Below are 15,046 nucleotides of genomic sequence, written 5' to 3' on the forward strand. Positions count from 1 at the left end.
CTGCTGCTGCTCAGATACTTAAAACAAAAATCTGGACACACTAATGTCAAACAAAGCTGTCAGTAAATAAATTAAGAAATAAATGTGATAATGGTGCCAGAAGAATTTTTTGCTGTTTAAAACAACCACCTGTTGTTGTTTTTTATTTGAGCATTCTATAGGAAAATGGAAAGATGGAGATCTGGACAATTCGATGACCAGGGCTGGCTTTTCCTTTACGCAGAGTGAAGCAGATAGATGTCAAAGAACAGAACTGTGTGTGGCACTGCATCTTGCTAGCCTCTTGCCCTCAGATGCAGGGGAAGATGCTGTCCTTTCAAAATACGCAGCAAAAGGAGTTCCCAGTATAAGCAACCAAAAGACAAACTCACAGGAACCAAATAGCATATTATGAGAACAAGCAAAGAGAAACAAAACACATCAAGGTCGCTAGATAATAAGAAACGAAGTACGTGATATTCACCGAGGTTATCCAAGCAGTCCACTACAAGCAGGTCACAAAGCAATTCTGCAGTGAATATGGAGTAAGAGTTTCAGGATTAAAACTCTTCAACCAATATAGAGTAGGCATGCATTTTGCCTAGGCCCCCACTTCCCTCAAATAAAAACATCTGGCCCACAGAAACTGAACAGACATGTAAAATGAGTTTATTTGATATGTTTGCTTATTCTGCATTGTGTATTCTGTTTCTGTTAGTTATGGAGAACCCAAGATCGTTAGAGAACTTGCTCTTCCCCATCTGACTTCTGAGATTGCTCCAGGTATTGTCCATATATTTTGAGGCTATTTTCACAGTGTTAAGAGCTAAAAGTTCCCTTTTGAAAATATGAAAGCTCATTATTTTCAGGCTGCTGAAGGCTGTGTCCCATCCCAAACTCTGCCCTCAAACAGGTCTATCCTTAGGTATACCACCAGCTATAAATACCATCAGAGACTCCATTAGGCTACCCAGTCTGGTTGCCATACATTATGAATTGCTTAGGGACCACAAATCCCTAAAACGGATGGACTTGGAGTTGAGAGCTCCATTAATCTGTCTACCCTAATAAATGGGGAAATGCTATTAAGAATGTGCCACAAACATTCTGTCTTACACTCCAGTCCTTTAAATTATCAGAAGTGGTGTCCCATTGATTAAATAGGTCTTCCTCCTCAGTTAATTGGGTATGGGATTGCAGACCTAAACACACATTGTGGGGTGTATGGCTGAGTACACACTCCTGTTTACTCTGTATCCATTGCGCTCCCACTGCTGGTTTGGGAAGTGGGGCTACACACTTTGGCAACCACAATCCGTATCTCTAATGTATCCATCCTTTCGGTTCTTATGAATGCATTTTCCCCCAACAACCAACATTGACCTGAATTTACCTGCATTTCAGGCTGGTAATGCATGCAACAGTCTTTTGTTGGAAATATGTCATAGTAATGCATGCAGTGAACATTAATCTGAAATAAGCCCATGTCTACTGATTCAGTGACTGCACTCCTGTCTGTCTGTAGAACTCTGGACTAAAACATGGCAGCCAGAGTGCTATATGGCCCTCCAGGTCTCTTTATCTGGCCCCCCAGGACCCACCCTGAGCCACAATCCTCCTTTTGAATTAATTGTGCACCTTTCTTGACTGAATGGAGGATGCTATTTTGCAGAAACCTCTGTGAGATAGCTTAGGCTGAGGGACTGTGACTGGACCGAGGTCACCCAGCAAGTTTTATGGCTGAGCAGGGATTTGAACCCGGGTCTCCCAGGCCCAGAGCCGACTATCACCAGCTTTTCTCAACCTTGGGTCCCCATATATTATTGAACTCCAACTCCCATCATTCCTGAGCACTGGCCATGCTGGCTAAGGATGATGGGAGTTGTAGCACAACAACATTTAGGGACTCAAGGCTGAGAAAGGCTGCAATGGCTGTTACACCGCACTGGCGGCACATCATGGCAGCGGGAAAGAGCTAAACTCCTCCTCTTTGCTTCATGTTTCCCAAATGCCTGTTGGGAACCCTAAACCTGATATTTACGCTTGAAAGCTGCACATCAGTTGCATTTGCACGTTCTGTAGGGTGAGCCACAGAGAAGAAAAAAGGGGGATTGTAGGAAATGGATCAGGATGTTTTATTAAAAATGCTTAGGACCCCAATGATCTGATGGACACAAACAGTTCTCGTTTGCTGAAAGACTTGCAGGATTTTGGCATTTTCTGACAAATTTACTCTTTCAGCAATGTCTGTTGTTCCGCCTGAGTCAGAGGCTGCATCAGATAGAGCCTTTCAGTAACTGTTGAAGAGACCTTGCTCTGGGTGTTCCAAGTTGCCGCTGATAAGATTAATCAGGGCTACAAAAGACCTTGGGGACTTTGTTTGGAATTTGAAGCTTTGACTGAATTTAAAGATAGTGTGATAGACTGTGAAAGCCGCTGTAAAAAAAAAAAAATGGCAAGCAGCCAGCTAAGAGACCACAGTTAAGACGGCCATGTGTACTTCTAGCCAAAGGAAAGCACTCTGTTGGTTTAAAGATAAAGAACCACAAGAGTATTGAGAGCAAGTGTGATGTAGTCAGGGCTGGCGCATCCATTTAGGCGAACTAGGCAATCGCCTAGGGCACCAAAATGGAGGAGGCGCTGGCCAGGCTTGGGCAGGGGTGCGGGACGGGCTAGCAGCAGCTTCTCCGCTGTAGCGGAGAGGTGCTGCTTGCCCCCTACACCACCCCCGGCTCCCGCTAAAGCAGGCTTGGGCGGGGGGCGGGGGGTGGGGCGGGCGAGCAGCGGCTTCTCCGCTACAGCGGAGAAACCGCTGCTTGCCTCTCCAGCCCCCCACCTCCCGCTAAAGCAGGCTTTGGCAGGGGGGTGGGGGGGCAGAAGATTGGACTCGCATGGGACACCAGAAGCCCTAGCACTGGTCCTGGATGTAGTGGTTAGAGTGCTGGACCCTGGGAGAGCAGGGTTCAAATCCCCACTCAACCATGAAACTTGCTGGGTGACCTTGGGCCTGCCACAGTTCTCATCCTGATTTACGGAGTTGTTGTGAGAATAAAACAGAGGTGTGGGGGACAGCCATTTGTACTATCTGAAGGTCAATGGATTTTACAGTTAAAGAATATAAAAATAAAGACAGACCCTCTAATTGTCCTTATTTTCCAGGGACAGTCCCAGATTTACAGAAGTTGTCCCAGTTTCTGGTTTGATCCTAGAATGTCCTGCTTTTCCTTATGACATCCCTATTTTCATCAGAGAAATGTTGAAGGGTTTGGAGTTATGTGACACCCCCCCCCAAGCCAAGGGGATAACTAACTACCATATACAACCTTTAGAAGACATCTGAAGGCAGCCCTGTATAGGGAAGTTTTTTTTTAATGTTTGATGTTTTATTATGTTTTAATATATGTTGGAAGCCACTCAGAGTGACTGGGGCAACCCAGTCAGATGGGTGGGATGTAGTAGTAGTAGTAGTAGTAGTAGTAATCATAATAGAATAGGATGTCTCTATTTTCATTGGAGAAATGTTGGAGGGTATGTAAAAGTAGATACCTTACTCTAAAATAACAGTAAGTTGCCCATCAACAGCTAGCACCTAACAGCAGACACAACAGTGAAATATATTTCTATGTATTTCTAGTTACAGGTAGGTAGCCGTGTTGGTCTGCCGTAGTCGAAACAAAATAAAAAATAAAAAAATTCCTTCCAGTAGCACCTTAGAGACCAACTAAGTTTGTTCTTGGTATGAGCTTTCGTGTATCTGAAGAAGTGTGCATGCACACGAAAGCTCATACCAAGAACAAACTTAGTTGATCTCTAAGGTGCTATTGGAAGGAATTTTTTATGTATTTCTAATTAGGGAAGGAAATGAAGAACAGACAACAATGTTTTTAAAAGGGCAACAAATAGGAAGAAAACGGACTAATTTAAAAACGACAGTTACCAGAAAATAGGGAACATTCTTGATAGCTTTACAACCTGTTTAAAAAAACTACATCGAAAAATCAGATCCGAAGAATATTCAGAAAAATAGGGTGGGCCTTAAAAGATAGATCTCAAATGTCAAACGCTGTGTATCAACCATTTATAATACAGTATCAGTTTTGTCCAAATGCCAGGAAAAAACAAATCAATCAATTTTATTGCACACAGCCTTTAAATACAAGATGAAACACCAACATCATACAAGTTGTAAACAGAAACAAATTGAAATATATGGGACACACACGGAAGAGAAAGCCAACCTGAACTGCACTTAAACTAACACAAGCTTTGCAGCAAAAAATAAAATAAAAAAATCTAGCAACTGCCTCCATTATTGCTTGTTGGTTGTTGTTGTTCAGTCGTTCAGTCGTGTCCGACTCTTTGTGACCCCATGGACCAGAGCACGCCAGGCACGCCTATCTTTCACTGCCTCCCGCAGTTTGGCCAAACTCATGCTAGTCGCTTCGAGAACACTGTCCAACCATCTCATCCTCTGTCGTCCCCTTCTCCTTGTGCCCTCCATCTTTCCCAACATCAGGGTCTTTTCCAGGGAGTCTTCTCTTCTCATGAGGTGGCCAAAGTATTGGAGCCTCAGCTTCTGGATCTGTCCTTCCAGTGAGCACTGGAAGGACAGTATCAGCCAGTAATTCAGCCAAATACCACTCAAAAGTCTTTCCTGGGTATTTAGGTAAGAAGTAAATAACCTGTTTCACTCATCTCTGTAGAAGTTACATACAAAAAATAACAGGTATACTGCTCCATTCATTATACAGTATATGTTTAGGGAAGTTTTTTTTTTTTTAAATGTTTTATCTTTTATCGTGTTTTTATTGTGCTGTTGGGAGCTGCCCAGAGTGGCTGGGGAAACCCAGCCAGATGGGTGGGGTTTTATTTATTTATTTAAGAAATAACCCCCCCCCCAAAAAAAAAACTCCATCCAGTGCAGCTGAAGGAAGGCAATTAGCCAGAAAATCAAGACTCTCAGAAATACAGGCACCTCCAGCCATCCTTTTTTTGTTAGGCATTCATGATCATTTGTGCTCACGATTGGGCAATCATATGTGCTCTTGCTTTCAGTACTGCTACGAGCAGATTCAGATTATTGAATTGGTATTTGTTTCTCTTGCACCTGGAAACCTGGTACGGGTGGCCTCTGAAGTGAAGACTTGGTTCATTAGGGTGACTAAGTCTGCCCTCAGAGAGCACCCACTTACAGGTATCTGTCTTCTAAATGACACCCAGCCCAGTAGGTGGCTCTGCCTGTGGCTCCACCTACTGTTGGCCTCCCTAACTGCTGCCCTAACCATTCTTACGGTTACCAGCCACTACTAGTGGCCAGTTCATTCTCCATGTTAGGACCGAGACCTGGACCAACTTAAGTCATGGCTCTGCTTCAGGCTCCAGTGGTTCTTTCTTTCCTTTCCGAGGAGAGCAGAACTGTGCCGTAAGCCTCTTTAGAGCTCTGCCTCTGGTACACTTCACAGGGCAGAGTCATTCATCAATCTGGATATAACTTCCCTCAGATATTTTCATTCGCGTGTTAACGGCCAGATTATTCCATAGCTTTGACTGATCTTATTTTGCCTAGAAATTCTCAATGGCTGACAGACGTCCATGTATGTTGATCCATTATCTCCCCTTCCAGAAACAAGGTCAAAGATATATCTGCCAAACAAACATGCCGTACTTTGCACAGATTTGAGAGACATTTAAGTCCAAGGGAGCTGTGCTTACATTCAGCGCCTGAGGGTTCTGTTACTGTGTCCTTTCTGACACTTGCTTACGTTATTGATCTGCCCTGGGGAATACATGGGGAAATGTTCAACTGGGTTTATTCAGAAATTTCCTCTCTCTTCCTCCTCCACGTGTGGCATTTTTGCAAATAACTGTTGAAGTCGACGGAAATTCCTGTGTGCAATGCAGTCAGTCATGACCGCTCCCTCTCTATCCAGTGGCAATTCCTAGGCTGCATCTGTTGTTCTGAGCTTGAGGCGGTATATAGCACTTTAAGCAGTCATGGCTCCCCCCAAAGGATCCTGGGAATTGTAGTTGTTAAGGATGCTGAGAGTTGTTAGAAGACCTCTCACAGGGCGAGAGACCCCTCAGAGGGTGACAAGCCCCAGAGCTCCTTGCAAAGAGGGATGCATTGTTAAAACACTCTGAAAATTGTAGCTCTGTGGGGTGTAAGAGTGCTTTAAAATAATGGTGCGGATGCAAACACATGTTTTGTTTTGTTTTGTTTTGTTTACCATCCTGCTTTGCTTTTCAGCTTCACAGAGGTATTTGGTTGACCACAGCTGGAGCGAGATGTACTCTTGACCTCTAGCCTATGCAATAAGGACAGCCCTATCATTAAGCAAAGTGAGGCAGCCGGCCGCCTCAGGCAGCAGAAGTTAAGACGGAAGCAGCAAGGGCAGCTCCCACCCTCCCAAGTTGGCAGCCCTACTGTGGCAGTGCTTGCACAGCGCTGACCTGAGCTGACTAGCTGTCTTGCCTAGTAGCCTTCTGAAGTGTCACAGACAGTGCCCCTGAGCAAGCAGGCAGAGATAAGCAGGCTTGGCATATGTGCAAAATTTGCTCTGCTCAATGGACACCCACTGCTGCATGGCAGGGTTTGTTTGAGCAGGCCAACAAGGATGGGCATTGAAGAGTTGGAGGGCAGAACCGTAGACTCAGCTATACAGCTGCAAATAAAACATTTTAAGTCAGGCACCCCCAAACTCGGCCCTCCAAATGTTTTGGGACTACAACTCCCATCATCCCTAGCTAACAGGACCAGTGGTCAGGGATGATGGGAATTGTAGTCTCAAAACACCTGGAGGGCCAGGTTTGGGGGTGCCTGTTTTAAGTGCAATATACAATATGACACTAGATGGCGATGGTGAGCCTTATGGAAAATTCAATGTATTTTTTAAAACGCTTGTAAAAAAAAAAAAAAGCATTTTCAGAACGGTTTTTATATGTTTGCGGATTCCACTTGTGTGTGCTACACAACCTGCCCTCAGCTCCCTCAGCTCGCCTGCCAGTCCAGTTGGCTTTTTCAGGCATGATCTTATCCTTTGCACCAAAATACCTTGTGCTAGCCCTGACTCAAAGGCTGTGCATGCACCATAAAGGAAAATACATGAACCCTCCCCCCCAAAAAAATCCTGGGAACTGTAGTTTGTTAAAGATGCTGGGAATGAAAACTCTGTGTGTGCTGCACTTCAGTTCCTAGAATGATTTTGGGGGGAAGCAATGTGCTTTAGACGTGTTTTGAACACCACTTAAATAATGAATATTTGCAAACCACTGAATTTAAAACACCAACTGTTTTTCATTCTTGTTTTTTTTGTGGTGAAAAATCTGCTGACATTGTTAAAGAAATTGAGAAGGGCTCTTGTAGCTTGTGCCATTCCTTTCTTCCCAATTTATAGTCTTGGAACTTTCTTGTTGCCGTTCCTTACTTTCAGTTTATAGTCTGGGAACTTCATTTCCACAACAAAAAGGCTTAATTCTTCCCTTCAAATATGTGGCTGTTTCATGCTGTCCGTAAGTGTTTTGCATCATAATTGCATTTGTGTACTTGTCAGCCTTTCCATTAGCTCCGGACTACATGGGGTGCCCCATGGAAAGGACAAATGTGCAACAAGTTACTCTAATTTCTTTTGTAGCCTTGCAATTTGCAAGATTGCAAGGCTTGGGAGAAAAAGGGGGGGGGCTGACCTAGTTTACCTAGCTTAAATGATGGCAAATAAGGGGAGAACCCTACTCTGTTCTCCATTTCTGCTTAATAGAGGACTTATTTGCTTAAGTCTCACAGTTATTTGCACTCCCCCCCCCCTTTTGAGGAGTCGTAGACCAAGTCACACGACCAAACAGCAGCCTGTGGTCCTCTCTGAAGGGGTTTATCACACAGAAGATGGAACACAGGGACAGATTAAGACCTCCAGAGGCCCTAAGCACTTAAAATATTTTGGTGCCCTCGTATATATCTAATTCAAAATATAACCCCAATAATAAACAATAAAATAACATTTCGATTTTTGAAATGAAACAAAACACACAGGAAGATGGAAAATAATGTTTCTTCCACTTTATTTATATTTGGGGGGGGGAAATATCCTGCTTTTTCTAATTGCAAATACTTTGATCAGATCCTCCAAACTAATTTTACGTAGCACATCTGCTTCTGTTTACAGGTAGGTAGCCGTGTTGGTCTGCCATAGTTAGTCAAAACAAAATATAAAATCAAAAAACCCTTCCAGTAGCACCTTAGAGACCAACTAAGTCTAAGTTTTCACACGAAAGCTCATACCAAGAACAAACTTAGTTGGTCTCTAAGGTGCTACTGGAAGGATTTTTTGATTTTTTGATTTTATATTTTGTTTTGACATCTGCTTCTGTAAGTAGTAGAGATAAGGCATCCAGCCTGCCTTGTTGCATTGTTATTTGGTTGGGATTTTTAATATGCTTCAAATGAAAAAATGAACACTCAGCTGAGCAATTTGAGACCATTAATGTTAAAAATCTGGCAATGGACATTTTCTGTGAGGGGACACCCTTCCTTTGATGCCCTAACCACGTGCTTATTTTGCCTAATGGTTAATGCAGCCCTGATGGAATCTGTTGCTCCCAAGGACAGGTTGGGAAACCATGAGTGGAAGTTGCAGGACAGTAGATTTTGACTAAACAGTAAGGGGGGGGGCGCAATTGATTTTATTTATTAATTTGGGGCATTTATATTCTACCTTTTTCACTCCGAAGAGTTCTGTTTTGAGCGTTTCTTAACTTTCATCTGTAAGCTGCCTTAAGTCCCGGAAAGCAGAGTATTAATAAATATATGACAACCACCACAACAGTTAGGCTATTATTGCATTGTTTAATAATGCAGCTAAAAACCGTTTCGAAGTGGTATTATTTCTACGCAGGGGCTAGGTTTCTTAAGCTGGGCATCTCCTTCAAGCAGAACCCAGACCGGGCCAGGGGTCGGTTCCCAAAGCGTGAGAAAACGCCTCTCCTCTTCCTTCTCCGCTCCCACTTTCTTTGGAATGACATTGGGGGTGGGAGGTGGAGATGGTGTTTTTTTTTTCCTGCAGAAAAGGAGCCGCGCTGGCCAGGGGCTAGGAAACAAAAGGCCTGGGAGGAGGAGGAGAGGAGAGCGCTTGTTGTTGGGGTAAGGCTGGCAGCGGAGATCTGCGCTCCATCTCTCCAGTTCCCCGCATCCTTGCCCGACGACCGGGCCCGCCTGATGGAGCCCACCAGGACGAGCGCCGAGCAGGCTCCCTGCGAGGAAGCTTTTTGCAGCTCGCTGCTGGACGACATCAAGCAGAGGCTGCGGCACGCCTTCCGGGGACCGGGGGGAGCCGCCTCGCCCCAGCAGCTGCTGATGCCGTCCAGGCCCGCTGCGCCTTGCAAAGGCAGAGGGGTCGAGGTGGCCCTGGAGGAAGCGCGCAGGGCGCACGTCGAGGGCGCCATTGCCTGGCTCCGGGTGGAATTGGTGAGTGATGGGGGGGGGGGTTATTCTAGAGATACTGTATGTTATTAGATACTTATACCCCGCCTTACCTCACCTCCAGGCGGCTTACAGATGAAAAAAAGAATTGCTAAAAGCATAGAACTGGAGATTTGGAAGGGGGGGGCGCGCGTTTCCAACTAATCCAAGACCCCTGCCATGCAGAAATCTCAACTAGATCATATCTGACAGATGGCCACCCAACCTCTGCTTGAAAACCTCCAAGGAAGGAGAGTCCATCACCTCTAAGTGGGAGTCTGTTCCGCAGTCAAACAGCTCTCACTGTAGAAAGTTCTTCCTGATGTTCAGTCGGATTCTCCTTCCGTGTGGCTTGAAGCCATCAGTTCGGCGCAGGAGAAAACAAGTTTGCTCCGCCTTCCATGGGACCAGGGTTCAATTCCACGCTTGGCCATGAAGCTCACTGAGTGGCCAGGGGCAGGTCGCTGCCTCTCAGACTAATCTACCTCGCAGGGTTGTGGTGGGGATTAAATGAAGAGGAGGAGAACCACGTCATACAGTATGACGCTTTGTTTTTGTTTTTTAAGTAATATTTATTTTAAAAAATTTACCATAAAAACCACAAAAACAACATAACTACATAAACAACAAACATAAAAACACAACAAAAACAACAACATTACTTTTCTTAAAAAATAATAATACTTCCTCACATCTTGGTTGGGACTTCCTCCTGTCTCCTCCTCCTGCGTCCCTTTAGAATACCTTTTTTGTAACTTCCACAATCTTCCACAATCTTATATTTCTATACTATTTTCTAACAACACCTAATCCATTAATATCTCCTATCTCTTAACTTATATTATATCATTACCTAATTACTTTATATCTTATCTTAACCCTTATCATCTTATAATTGAATCGACTATCTTCAACTCTACAACCTATCTTATCCTCAGATTATATCTAATTTTCAATTCTATAATGGTCTTTTAGATACAATTTAAAATTTCCCCATTCTTTCTCCACCGCGTCGTCTCTTGGTCACGGAGTCTCCCGGTCATTTCTGCAAGCTCCATGTAATCCATCATTTTCATCTGCCATTCTTCTATCGTTGGTAATTCTTCTGTCTTCCAGTTCTTAGCTATCAAAACTCTGGCTGCTGTTGTGGCATATATATATTTTTTCATACAGTATGCCGCTTTGAGCTCTTTGGAGAGAAAGGAGGGATCATATAAATGCAATAAAAGATAACCAGTTTAGGGAGAGGAGGAGCGAAGTCTGCAGATCATAGAAGGATTAGAGCTGCAACTCACCGGTAGGGGGATTTGCCTTGATGAGGATCAGGCAGTGTGTATGTTAACAGCTGGAGACATTAATGCTGGAAATGGTTAAGAGGAGAGAATGCTCTCCTGCTTGAATCCTACTTGCAAGTTGTTGTTTTTTTAAATAGTTAACTTCACTGACACAGGTGTTTTTATTGCTGACCTACTCCTGGCTCCCGTTCCCGTTCTCTCCATGTGAGCAGGAACTAGAAAACGGTGGGGTTACCAATCATAGAATAGAATCCTAGAATTGTGGAGTTGGAAGGGACCCAGAGAGTCATCTAGTTCAACCCCCTGCAATGCAGGAATTTCAGCTGAAGCATCCATGACAGATAGCCGCCCAAGGCTCTGCTTTAGAAAAAAATAAATCAGGCAGAACTTGCCATTGTCCTTATGTAGAAGCCATGCAGATAGATGATCATACGGACATCTGCAGACGACAGCTGGGTGGCGCTGATGGGAGTTGTAGTCCAAAATATTTGAAGGGTATCAGTTTGGCAAAGGTTAGCATGGGGCTTCTGTTGCTCAGTAATGAGGAAAATCCACCCTGCCCCTGATCAGGAGCCCCCCCCCCTTTAACCTACTCCGACTACATGCAGTCCAGGAATGGACTTGGACACAGACACAATGCCAGGGCTAAGCGTTGGCACTAATTAAGCCCTTCTGGGTGGTGATTGCCTGCTAAAAAGTAATTATTGTCTTTTTGTTCTTTGCAGTTGGAGATGAAGTCCCAGAACCACAAGCTTGCCAAAACTTTGCTGGATTTAAGCATGGAAATACAGAGGCTGAGAAATGAAGCTGATGGGCCAACTGCTCTAGAATCAAAGACCCCGAGCTTTGCTGCAAGCTCAGAATAACGGAGCTGCGTTTCAGGGAGAAAGCCAGAAGACGCAGCATACAATCCTGGCAAAATTGGAAGATTATGTTGCACAGTTAGGTCCGAATTGGTCGGGGAACATGGCTTGAATATTAATGAGAACTCCTGTTAACTTGGCTGGAGAAGGAACCTTAGTTATTATATTAGAATTCAATGCCTCCTTTGGAGTAGAGGAAAGAATGGGACACCTCTAAAGAATGGAATGTCTGGTTTACTTTTCAAATGATTGCTGCCTGTTTAATCTGCTTAGTTCAGAACAATCGCCACCAGTCAGGTCACTAAAAAGATGCGAGGGCAACCAACACACCCACCCCTCTGAAATTCAGTGGTTTGGCAGTTATCTGGATCCTCCATTACAAAGAGTGAATGAACGATGTCTGTTCCAGACCAAACATTCAGGGCAGTTCCAGATTGCCACTACTAACTTTAGTGGGATTCAGGCACATGCCGACAAATTCAGGTTGCGCAAATCCAAGACAGTTAAGCACTCTTGTGCAACAAGCCCACTTCTCCTGCAAAAGACTGAACCCCTTGCAATAAGGAAAGTGATGGAGAAAATGCTCAGGGAAGCACGGGGTCACATTGGCTTGATGCAATGCTCCCTAAAAGCAAATGTTCAATAAATAGCTGACATTGTCTAACATCTCTGCAAACTTTGTGCAAGCAAATCAGTTTTAAAAAAGGGTTATCTGGAATGATCTCATTGTGAAAACAGGACTTTCTGAGTCTCTTTTTTTCTCCAAAAGGCAAAATGTAGCCAGGGGAGTATGAAACTAATGAAGCCCCCCCCCCATATTTTTATTTATTAGTTTTCAAACAATTCAACAAATTTGATTCAATTTCAGTACACTATTCCTACTTTGGGTGGCTCCCAACAAAATATTAAAAACACAATAAAACATTAAACACGTTTCTATACAGGGCTGCCTTCAGATGTCTTCTCAATAAACACAAACGTGTGTCTTTGACCCCATGTCTGGCAAAAGCGCACATGAAAGTGGGGTCCTGATTTGACGAGCAAAGGGGGACATGCATGTGGTGTGCCTGTTTAAAACTCCTACTCCCATTGGCCTACCCACAGCCTGCTCCTGGCATCACTGTCCCCATCAGCTGAGATCTGACAGCAGCTGAACTGGCGAGGGCCGTAGCTTAGTGGTGGAGCACCTGTCCTGGATGAGGAAGGTCCCAGGTTCAATCCCCAGTGTCTTCAGGTAGGACTGCCTGAATCCCTGCAGAACCACTGCCATTCTGTCTACAGTACTGAGCTAGGTGGGCGTGGTTGGTATAATGCTTATGGTCCAGTTAGAAAATTGCAGGGGGAGATGTGAGTGGTTTAAATCACATAACCATAGAGTTGGAAGGTACCCCCAAGGGTCATCAGGTCCAATCCCCTGCAATGCAGGAATCCTTTGCCCAGCATGGGACTCGAACCCATGACCCTGAGATTTCTTTAAGAAGAGTCTCATGCTCTGCCAACTAAGCTACCGCAGCTTATGATCTCCACAGAACTGGTTGAGTGTCAGGCCTAATGAGCAGAGCAGCTCATTCCCAGGGGTCCTAATCCCATGAAAATCAGTTGCCAAGACTGAAAGCCCGGGGGGGCAGGGGGGCAGCTGCCCCCCCCCAGAAGCAAAAAAAATTTAAATGGTTATCGGCAGCCTAAAAGGAAAGAAAAGCTCAAGACTGGTCTTTCTCCCCCTCCCCAAATCTCAATAACAATTGAGCTCTTCCGCTCTTGCCGAGGCACAGTTGGCCTCTGTGTGTGTGTGTGTGTGTGTGTGTGTGTGTGTGTGTGTGTGTTGCACCGGCTGTTTCCCCCTCCCTCATGCCGACAGACCGGATCCTAGCCTGCAACCTGTTTGGTCAAATGGGGATGCAGGCTGAGACTTGGGTAGTGTCAGGGGGCGAATTCATTGTTGCCAGGATTCATCGTTGCAAGGGAGCTTGGCAAACTGAGTTCCCTTGCATGGTGAGTAGTTCCTTTGTGAGGACTGAGGATCCTGGGAAACTGAGTTTTTCAGCCATTTGGGGCTTTCTGTTGGGGGGGGGGTTTCTGTTTTTTGAAGCTGTTTTTGTTTTTGAACCTGAATGACCATGGCTTGCCTCCCCACCCAGTTTCGATCCTGGGTACGCCCCTGTGAAAGCCCCTGCCTCCTTTACAGCCATCTAAGTCCCATCCTCTCCAGGGCGTTTTCCAAGTAATCAAAAACTGTGCCTGCTTGCAGCCAATATCTCCTCCGCCCTTTTCATGCCTCTCCTGGTTCTGGGAAACAGGGGGAAGGGGAGATTGTCACAGCAGGAAACACCCTAGCTTCTTCACCAGCCTCTCCTGATTCTGATTCTGAACTTCTCTCTGCCACAGACTCTCCCTGCTCACCAGACCCTGTTACCTCTTCAGCTCCCAACACCTCCTCCTCCCAGTCTCCTTTCTCTTCTCACTGTGACCCACTCATTGTTGTCACTCCACTCCCCAGGCACTGAGCTAGAGGGCACCTTGATAGAGGCCTATTCACACCTGGCGGCAGCCTCATCCTGCAAATGCCACCAGTAAAATGAAAGGCTGATTCATATGTCTCAATTCACGACTGGTGTGTGTTGAAAAACTAGTGCAGATGGAGCCCTTAATGAAGAAAATATGAAAAGCAGCAGGTAGAAATAGATATCTTCCTTCCTTTTCCTTTTTTTTTAAAAACAATAAGTGGATATATACAATGATTTGGTGCCCTCTTTACCTTAAAGGCACCAACCCCTGAAGAAAATGTTTTTAGTTCAGAGACGGCAGCACACAAAACCCACAGGGCAAGTGGTGCCATTTGCTGTGCGTAAACGGTAAAATATGTGCGCAGACAAACTTTTTAATTAAAATAGTTCTCTCACCCTACGGCTGGTGGCAGAACTAAGGGTGACAAATGACAACATTTGCAACAACAAGCTGTTAGGGTCCTAAACGCCACGGATTACAAAGCAGCATTAAATCTCGGCAAGAACGAGCTTACGGTCCACCTACACAGGGATTATACATAAATGATACTTTTAAAAAATAAAATAGAATGCTGCCACCAAGCTCAAAAATGCCGTGATTATGAGGCCAGCAAGCCTTGCAGTTACCCATACACTTATACATGCTGGGAGCTTGAAATAATACTGCTTATAAATAATGCAGGCAGTAATCCAGAAATAAGCTTTGCTAGCTAGCCCATTATCTCCAGATTTCGTACAATGTGCAAAGTTCACAGGAGACGAGGCTGCTTTGCATACCAGTATTTAAAGTATTCCGAGCTGTGTGGTGCTTCCAGCAAGTGAAAGGACCAGCTCCACACAGGGCAGGTGTGGGCGAACCTTTCTCCATCCAGATGCTGCAGAACTACATCTCCCATCTGCCCCCGCAAGCATGGGCAATGGTCAGGGACGATGAGAGTTGTAGCTCAGCAACGT

At 44.9% G+C, this 15,046-nt stretch overlaps 1 protein-coding gene across 1 annotated transcript; it reads left to right on the forward strand.

The window, feature by feature from the left end:
- The first annotated feature begins 9,084 nt into the window (after positions 1 to 9,084).
- On the forward strand, positions 9,085 to 11,632 carry AARD (alanine and arginine rich domain containing protein). Its single transcript, XM_033154054.1, has 2 exons — positions 9,085 to 9,436; positions 11,451 to 11,632. Exons 1-2 carry the CDS (start codon positions 9,188 to 9,190, stop codon positions 11,589 to 11,591), a joined length of 390 nt encoding a protein of 129 aa, XP_033009945.1. The 5' UTR covers positions 9,085 to 9,187; the 3' UTR covers positions 11,592 to 11,632.
- The last annotated feature ends 3,414 nt before the right edge of the window (positions 11,633 to 15,046 follow it).

Source organism: Lacerta agilis, chromosome 7 (genome assembly GCF_009819535.1).
Source record: "Lacerta agilis isolate rLacAgi1 chromosome 7, rLacAgi1.pri, whole genome shotgun sequence".
In the NCBI taxonomy this organism is placed as follows: Eukaryota; Metazoa; Chordata; class Lepidosauria; order Squamata; family Lacertidae; genus Lacerta; species Lacerta agilis.